Raw genomic sequence first — 9,035 nt, 5'->3', positions numbered from 1 at the left:
AATGTTAAAGTTTGGATATCCTGGAATACGCTACTTCAATGATTAGTTGTGATAAACACATCATATACAAAATAATTACTGGTTCCGTAATTTATTGGAGACAAACATTTAGTTGTATTCTGCACGTGTTTTGGAATTTCAATCTTTTATTCATTAGTTTTTACCAAGTTAGACCAGATGACTGTGATGAGCGAAGAAGACTGAAGGTTTAGAGCTGATGGGGTGGAGGGGGTTAAATTAGATGTAAGAGAGGGAATGTATCATGGAAAGACAAAAATGATTGGATATATGAACAAAAAAGGCAGTGTATGTTGCTGGAACTCAACAAAATGACTATGTGAGTTTTTAGCAAAGGGGTTGACTTAACTGCACAAACACATTCTGCCGTGCCACAGCATGGGGAGTTTCCTTCCAAGAAGTTCCACCTCTATTACAAACCACTCCCCTGTAAAATATTTTAACTACTAAGTGGTGGATGTACGAGATGCTGCGCAAAGAACTTCAAGTGTCATCCTGAACAGATAAGCCAGCAGACAAATCAGAGAATCCGTAGATCCCTTCAGACGGGGGAAAAGGTAAGAAAAGCTTTTGAATTACTGTTTTTAGAGATAAATTCTTTGAACATAAGTGTGTCAAAGCTGATTATTCTTTTTGTTGATGTGTGTTTAGAGCAAACAAATGATTCAGCCCTTGTTTAGAGCATTTAGACATTGTGACATCGCCGTCTCTTTGACTCGCAGTAATGAACATTTTATCTTTTATAGAAAGTCTTTGTTAAAAAAAGAAAATAAACAGACCAATTACCTTAGATCTCTGTACTAAATAGAAAAAGGACAAATGTGCGGGTTTTTTTAACATCAATAAAAATATTTTCATAAAACAATAGTTTTTTTGTAAAGCACAACGGTATTCTTATGTCTTGTTGTACATGTTGTAGTTGTTCCATGTTTTCCAAGTTATGACTATTCGGATCTAGCTGAGCTGACTTTGCAAACAGATTAACCATAACATTTTTGTCGAATGTACTGACACTACAACCGTTTTTACTTTGCTTTTTATAGTCTATCCTACTGTGAGCTGACTTGTCGTCCTCCAACATGCTCCGCCTCCTGCTACTCCTGTTTTCTGTTGTCACGCTAGCAGGTACACTGCTTTACCCTGAGGGAGCAAAGTAATTATTTCCTCCGCTAAATATTTTATGCCATCATTTTTTTAAATACTTACAAGCGAAACCATTTACAATCTTTAGGGAAAACGTCAGCGTTGCATATTATAAAAACAATATGATATTTTTTGATAATTGCTTATATGAGATGTTAACAGATTATTTACCAGTTTTTGTCAAAGATTTATTCCTGCCTTTTCAATCTGTGCTGACCCTTTCCTTTTTTGTATGATGAGGTATGAGTTGTATATAAGACACTGCCAGTAGATGTCGCAACAACATTTCACCAACTTATCTTCTAACTAAAGCTAAGACCACTGCTTTGTGTGTATGTGTTCAGGTTCAGTGATCATCACTCAAAAACAACAAGTCAGCATTGCTCAATGTCCCATTACATACTACACGGAAAAGTACACTAATGTTTATGTAAGTAAGACTAAGTCTGAAAATCAATTTAAAAGTTTGTAGTTTCTATCTACGTTTATTAGTAATATAACGCATTTTCTTACTGTTTAAAATCAGAAAACCAAGAACTAGTGCATTTCTGTTCAGTATTTAACAACTGCTTGACCTATTTGTAATGCATTAAAACATACTGATGTTACATAAAACCTTCGATTCCCAATAAATATTATGTTGATTTTTACCAGACGGACGTCAGCAATGGAAGACTCATGATCTGCTTTAAAGGATTTTACAACCCTGGAAAAAGCAACGACTGCATCCAAGGGCCTGTGATTGACAAAAATCAAATCACATTTAATATATACCAAGATAACTCCTTGAGCTCAACCATCCGCCAGAAACTGAAACTCCTCACAAATGACTTAAAATGTTATTCATACTTTTCATTTTTAAGTGAGGGAAGGACTGTGAGTATTTAGTCTTTACCTACAAACACCATATTTGTATCATCAAAGCTTAAACTTGTTTTTTATTGTTTGACAACAATCCAGTGGTGATGTAGCTTGTTATGTCTTTAACAGACTGCCCTGAAATTATACCAGTTTGGTACCCAGACAGCTCTTGGTCTACAGTACTCTGATTACCAGGTAAAGATTCCCTTGGATTAGTAGTTTTCAAATCCTACTCCTTCTCAAGTATCTCATAAAGTACATTTAAATTAAATTGGTTTATTTAATGCCTCATATCTTTTATCTTTTGATTTAAGCAACCTGGGACAGGGTCAACAGATTATCCTCGGGTAACTAAGAAGGATTTCTTTCACTTTCTTAATTTTGAAAAGAACAAAATTATTTCTGTCTTCTCTCTCTCTTCTCACATATTTCTCTGTTTCTTTCTAGTATGCTTACACTCTAGTCAACAATGAACAGGTCCACTCTGTGGTTGCTAGTAAAGCAGCGGTTGAAAATTATGGAGATATCACTGGTTGCAGACTCAACGGTTGGTAACATTAACTATTGTGAAATTCTGTGAAACTTTATCTGACTAGTGAGCCTTAAAAAGGTCAGAAGTTTTTAAATTTGTGGGATCTTTCTCAACTTCACAGGTTTTGGTATGGCACGTAATACCGTGAAGTCTTTTCCTGAGACCTGCACCACAGGCTCTTGCAGCTCAGCTGCAGTGGTAACAAGCACCACCTGCGGTGACCGTGAATACTGTGACGGCAAAGGAAGGTAGGTTTTCTGACCGCAACTCCTGCTGCTTCATCAGCGCGGTGATCAAAAATCCCACACCGTCACAGCTCTGGTTTACATCTTGTGGGACACAAAAAAAACTTCTCCAGTACCGATGGCAGATGTGGGATCGGAAAAAATAAAAAAAAATAAAATCTGAGATTTTGTTTTGGCCATATCGCCCAGCCCTAGTTTGATCTATTGATGCAATTCTTGACTTTGAAGATACACACACTGTCCGTTGTTAAAAGTACGTAGCATCTGTGGCCTTCCAGTTTGGTTATTGTTTCTAGTTTAACTAAACTCAACAATGTTATGTCTTGGTTAAGAAATAACTTACATAAATAGCCATTGAAGGAGGTTTAAATCTCAGAAAATAAACAGCATTTGTTACATATTTGCAGCTGCAGAAAGCAGGACTTAAGAAAAAAAAAACCTCAAAGTCTCAGTGGAACTTACATTTTCTTTGTTTTGTCTCTTTCTCTCTGCATCAGCTGCAAGCAAAGAGGACTCTGCACAGTGACCGGTCCCACCGTCATTGACTTCAGAGGACAAATGAACTCAGTGTCAGACCGGTGTGAGTACACTCTGCTGCAGGATCAGTCTACTGGATTCACTCTGAAGGCCAACTTTCTGGAACGGCGTCGCAGAGATGTGAGCTTTGTGGACAGTGTCACTCTGGACTTCAGTCAGGGTGCTGACATTCAGCTGCTACAAGGACACAGAGTCCTGGTAAGCTGCCTAAAACCTCATGAGTTGATCTCCTCCACACCTCCTCTGCTCTGAAGATGATTGAGGAGTTTTACTGACTGTTTCCTCCTTCAATCTGTCTGCTGTCCAACAGGTGGGAGGCTCACCTGTGACCCTCAGTGGTTCAGTCCAGACGTTTAATGGTGTTGGTCTCTCCAAGGACCAGACTGGAGTCACTGCCAATATTTCACTGGGAGGCGCATCTTTTTCTCTGTTCTTTGATGGAACAACAGCTCAGATCTTCATAGATGGTACAAAACTTTACCTAAAGCATAAAGATGTACCATTTTACAAAACATCTTCTGATCATTTCTTTTTCATACCTTCAGTCCTTGCAGGTCACTCTTATAAGGGTCTGTGTGAAAACTCCAGCAGTTTCTCATCTTCAAAACTTTCCAGTGACTCCAGGTGATCACTCACTCTGATCACAAAGTCAGAGTCTCACTGATTGCTGCTCTCTTGATAAATCTGAGCAGAACAACAGTCCTGACTGTGTGTTGTTTGTCACCTGCAGCTGTCAGCAACAGTATCAAGAGAAAGTTGACAACACTGTTAACTGCACTGCTGTGACTCAACAGTAAGTAGATTCCTTCATTGATTTTTAGTGATATCATAAATGATCATCTGTTTAATGTCTTCTCTGTTCTTCTCTTTCCTGCATTGAACAGGTGTAACATCTTGAAATCCCCACCATTCTCCTCCTGTAATGCTGTTATTGACCCTCAGCCATACATAGCTGCCTGCACTGAGACTTTGTGCAAGTATCCTGCAGTGGACGGTCTCAGGTGTCAGTTCCTGGGGGCCTACGCCAAAGCCTGCCAGAAGAGACAAGTTAACATAGAGAACTGGGAGACAGCAGCTCAGTGCTGTAAGAGCTGGTTACTGAAGAAGAATGTAGCTTTTCTAGATGCTCATGTTCTTGGAGTAACATTCCTGTGTCTCTCTTCAGCCAGTTCTACAGTTATGTGTCCGGGCAGAACCTGCAGCGATCATGAGTTCTGTGGTCAGATCGACAACAGCACCGCCACTGGATGTCGCTGTAGAGCAATTTTTGCCGCCCCATACATAAATTCAAGCAGTTTTGGTATGTCGCCTTTGGAATCTACAGAACTTGGTTTTGTGAGTGTAGAAAATGTTACTGTAACATGCAGCATCGTTATTCAGGTGCTCCAACTGTCTGCCAGCACAATTCTGCTTCACTGACTCTGGTGGGCTGTCTTCTGGAGCAAAGAGGCATCGACTACTCCCTCTTAACTCTTCTGGATAAAACCTGCAAGGGTCAAGTGGATGAAACTACTCACTTGATGACCTTTAACTTCACCAGCGATAATTGTGGGACAATAGTTACTGTGAGTTTGTCACAAGAAAGAGAGTTTTTATTTGTCAACAGCTTGTTATTAACTTATGAATATTTGTTCCTTTAGACCAACAACAGTCAAGTAATCTTTACGAATGCCGTGACCCTGAAAGATAAGATCACTCGAAAGGACCAAGCTTTCATTGAGTTCTCCTGCCTCTACAAAAAGCCTGAAGTCAACCATGTGGCCTTCAGAATCCAAGACAGGTGAGTGTTAGCTGGAAACATTTGTCATGGCAGTAATAATATTCAATGCAAAACAAAGAAAGGATGACTTTTTAACAGCCCTTGCCATTTATGTGTTTAATTTGAATATGGACTAAATATTTCAGAATTTCTGATATAATAATTAAATTTCATACTGTCTGCATTTTTTAAGGCTTGTTAGCAAATTTTAGAAGCACTACACGTAACAGTTCTATAAATAACACAAAGATCTCCAAGGTATCTTATACTTTCCAAAATATGTAATTCTTATCTATTATTAATTTTGCTTGGTTAATGTTGTCAAGTGTCAGGGTTATGACTTTTTCCTTAATAAAAAATAAAAAAAGGAAAAAAAGTTGGCAAGTAGCCATGCACTTGGAGTCCATTTATTGATTTAACCTGTCCAATCCAACCCTTGTAAGGCAAGTTTTGTGAGGAGGCACTGATATACATTTTCAATCGTTGCTCAAATTCAAACTTGGCCTCAAACCCACTTGTCCTAGTCTCTGGTTTGTTCTTCTAGCTTAGCATTTACGTTTTTTTCTTAAGCTATCTTTACATTCATTAGGCTAAATTTAGGGTTAATTATTTTAATGAAGCTAATATACACTAGTGCAAAAAAACTATACTGTAAGCCACCACCTTGCAGGTTCTCCCACTTAGAAATTTAAGAGACACCTGTCATTTTCATCATCAGTATACTTCAAGTATGCAAGACAGATTGTTGGGGGGGGAAATCAGCAAATAACATCGTAGGATTTTAACAAAATAATTGGTAAATTCCTTGGTACACAAGCATTTGGTCACCCACAAACATGCAATAATTCTGTTGCTTACAGACGTGTAACTTTTCAAGAAGTAGTTCTATCCTTCTACCTGTATTGATGTTACTTGTTTCAACTGATTATCAGTGTTAAAGACATCTGTCCACACCCTTAAACAGTAAGACTTCAACATATCAACCATGATCAAGATCAATGTGCTGTCAAAGGACACCAGGGACAAGATTGCACACTTTAACAAGACTGGGATGAGCCAAACTACAATGAGCAAGCAGCGTGTTGGGAAGAGATCAGCTGTTAATTACAAAGTGAAAGACATTAAAGATCACAGACAATATCCCTCTGCTTGGGCTCCGCACAAGATCTCAATCCATAGTTTAAAATGATTACAAAAACAGTGAGCAAATATCTTAGAATCCAACGCATCCCCATCTAGCTAGTCTCTGGATCTTAATCGGTGAAGGGAGTTGAAGGCTGTGTTGCCAAGCAGCATCCCCAAAACATCACTGCTCTAGAGGAGATCTGCATGGAGCAACAGTGTGTAAAAACTTTATAAAGACTTACAAAATAGCAGCAACAGTGTAAAAACTTTATAAAGACTTACTGAAAACTGTGTACGTCTGTTATTGTCATTAAAAAGTTAGTTAACTAATTGTTGACATGAACTTTTGTTGCTGACCAAATACTTATTTAAAAAAAAAATTGTGTTTTCCACAATCATTTGCAAATAAATTATTTAAAAATCAGACAAACTGTGATTCTCTTGATTTGTTTATTTTTTTCATTGTGCCTCTCATAGTTGAGGGTTAGGATTTTCACAATTCCTTTTCACTCACTTGAAGTGTTCCTTTTCTGACAAAACAGGCTTTTCTCATTTTGTTGAGCTGGAGAAATTGCACAATTGGTGGCTGCAATACTTTTTTCTCTCATTGCATTTAGTTTTTGCTTGGGTTATCGCCTAATTATTTCATTTGATCTCATTTCTGACATTGTCCAGCTAAATTATTTTTTCTATTTGTATTGCTACACTTTTACCACCTATTTTATAAGCAAGTTTTTAAATGGTCAATCTCATTTAAGTTTAGCTATTTTGGTTGCAAGAATAACGCATTTAGCCCTTTCAATAATATTCATATTTCAGTCAACTATGAGAAGCCAAAGTTTGTTCAAATAATTTATCAACTTGGTTTGCTGTTTAACATTCTTGTTTTACTTAGATCTTTATCATATGTTATGACCAATAACTTATGCAAATTAGCAATAAACTTTTTTTTTCTCAAAAACAAAATATTTGCGATGTTGAAGTTCATATATTGCATATATTCACTGCACTGCTGCTTTGTTAGGGTAGTGAGAGTTTTGAATGCAGAAGACCGAAACGCACCTTTACACTTCATTGGAGGTGGCTGCTTGAACCTGAGTTGAAAGGAGCAGGGTGTTTGTAGTTTAATGCAGTGCAATTCTTCTGTCTGGTGATTAAATGATAATTCTCTTCAGTTGAGAAGGAATCCTTCAATGGTCTGTGGAACATGAGGTGAATTTTTTGGTTTTCTTTCTAGCCCAGTGGTTCAGACTGTCGTATCTGGAGACTGGAATCACACTGTGACAATGAAAGCCTTTGCTGATTCCATGCGCACTCAAATGTTGGACCCAAGCTATCAAGTGCAGCTTAACCAAAAGATCTGGGTGGAGCTGAAGAGCAGTGGGCTTGATGAAAACCTGATCTCCACGGTAACTGACTCCTGCTGGGCAACAAATCAGCCGTCATCCGACAGCTCTCAGAAATACTTTCTGATTCAGGATGGGTAAGAGGCTCAGAACTGATCGTGTTTAGATGTGCTTTCTCATCTTTGTCATTCTACCTTGAACATGTTTTATCCTTGTTTTCCTGCAGCTGTGCAAATTTTGATGACCAGACAGTTCAGGTGGAGAGAAATGGCGATGGAACTCTGAACTACTTCTCCTTCAACATGTTCAAATTCACTGATGAGTCTCGTGATCTTTACCTTCACTGCAAACTGCAGCTGTGTCTTAAACAGGAGGGCAACTGCATCCCGGTATGATTTGCACAAAGTTTTACTAAACTTGGCTTTGCATTGCTGAATAAAAAAAAAAAAAAACACAATCCGAAAGATTTGTTTAAAACGAACCTAAATAATCTATTTTCAAAAGTCTGGAGATCAATATTCTGCTCTTTTTCTTCCAGCCATGTTCTGTTCAAACCAAAAGAAGACGCAGATCAGCCAAATACCATCAGAGAGATGCAGCCTTCCTGAGCATGGGCTGGAGTACCTAAATACCTTTTTCAGATTATCTGTGCGCTTTTTCATGTGAAGAGATAATTATTTTTCTTTCATTTAAAACTTGAATGCTTGAGTCTTGATACAGTCATTTTTAACAGGGAAGCAGGGATTACACAGGAAACATAAATGAACCTTTTTCTTTTTGTCTTTTACCGTTTCTTTTCTGCTATGATATGTAATTACGGACAATCCAAAAACCTGGATTATGAGCCCTGAATTGGGCTTGATCCTGTCCTGATACAGAACCCAAATGTGTTCTAAGAGCTTCCTCCACTATCCTTCATTATAATTAGCTTCTAATGAAATGTTTACGTATAAATGAAAATATTGTCTCTCTGAGGTTCTTTTCTTTTAATAATAGAGTGCAGTGAAGTTTATGGGTCACATTTACTATTACTTAACCTATTTGATTTATTACTAACATTTTGTTAATCATTAAAATCATATTTACTTGCTGATTTTCCTTTTTGTGCTTTTGTTCATTTTTTTCATTCATTTTTACTTTAGAAACTATTACAGTAATTAGAGAATAAACAAATCCAATGACGAAGAATGACCTGGGGCATGTTTGAGGTCCTCTTTATATGGCAGGAGCTCTCAACCTACCCAGAGAACAGAACAATAATATTAATTAACCTTTATTTGTATAGGACCTATTAAGATAAAAATCACAAAGTGCTTCATGGTAAAACAAAAATATAAAAATAATTATGAAAAAAAAAGAAACACTGAGTCTGCAAATCTGCTTCTCATTAGACATCACATCCATATCTGCAACTTGGTTCAGATGTGACAAAGACACTGACTTTGACTAACAATAAATGAAAAAGAAAA

At 37.5% G+C, this 9,035-nt stretch overlaps 1 protein-coding gene across 2 annotated transcripts; it reads left to right on the top strand.

The window, feature by feature from the left end:
• The first annotated feature begins 486 nt into the window (after positions 1-486).
• LOC101156610 lies at positions 487-8,659 on the top strand. Of its 2 annotated transcripts, XM_011487256.3 has the most exons (19): positions 487-575; positions 1,062-1,143; positions 1,506-1,591; positions 1,816-2,037; positions 2,152-2,217; positions 2,337-2,369; positions 2,470-2,569; positions 2,676-2,802; positions 3,297-3,534; positions 3,647-3,803; positions 3,882-3,960; positions 4,067-4,129; positions 4,221-4,420; positions 4,502-4,636; positions 4,717-4,901; positions 4,977-5,116; positions 7,458-7,703; positions 7,793-7,955; positions 8,105-8,659. In XM_011487256.3, exons 2-19 carry the CDS (start codon positions 1,098-1,100, stop codon positions 8,192-8,194), a joined length of 2,376 nt encoding a protein of 791 aa, XP_011485558.1. In that variant the 5' UTR covers positions 487-575; positions 1,062-1,097; the 3' UTR covers positions 8,195-8,659. The 2 variants fall into 2 exon arrangements, with proteins under 2 accessions (XP_011485558.1, XP_011485559.1); XM_011487257.3 differs by lacking the exons at positions 7,458-7,703; positions 7,793-7,955; positions 8,105-8,659 and adding an exon at positions 6,060-6,644.
• The last annotated feature ends 376 nt before the right edge of the window (positions 8,660-9,035 follow it).

Source organism: Oryzias latipes, chromosome 18 (assembly GCF_002234675.1).
Source record: "Oryzias latipes chromosome 18, ASM223467v1".
NCBI lineage: Eukaryota > Metazoa > Chordata > Actinopteri > Beloniformes > Adrianichthyidae > Oryzias > Oryzias latipes.
The sequence above is the reverse complement of the archived record's forward strand: the minus strand, read 5'-3'. Positions and strand labels throughout refer to the sequence as shown.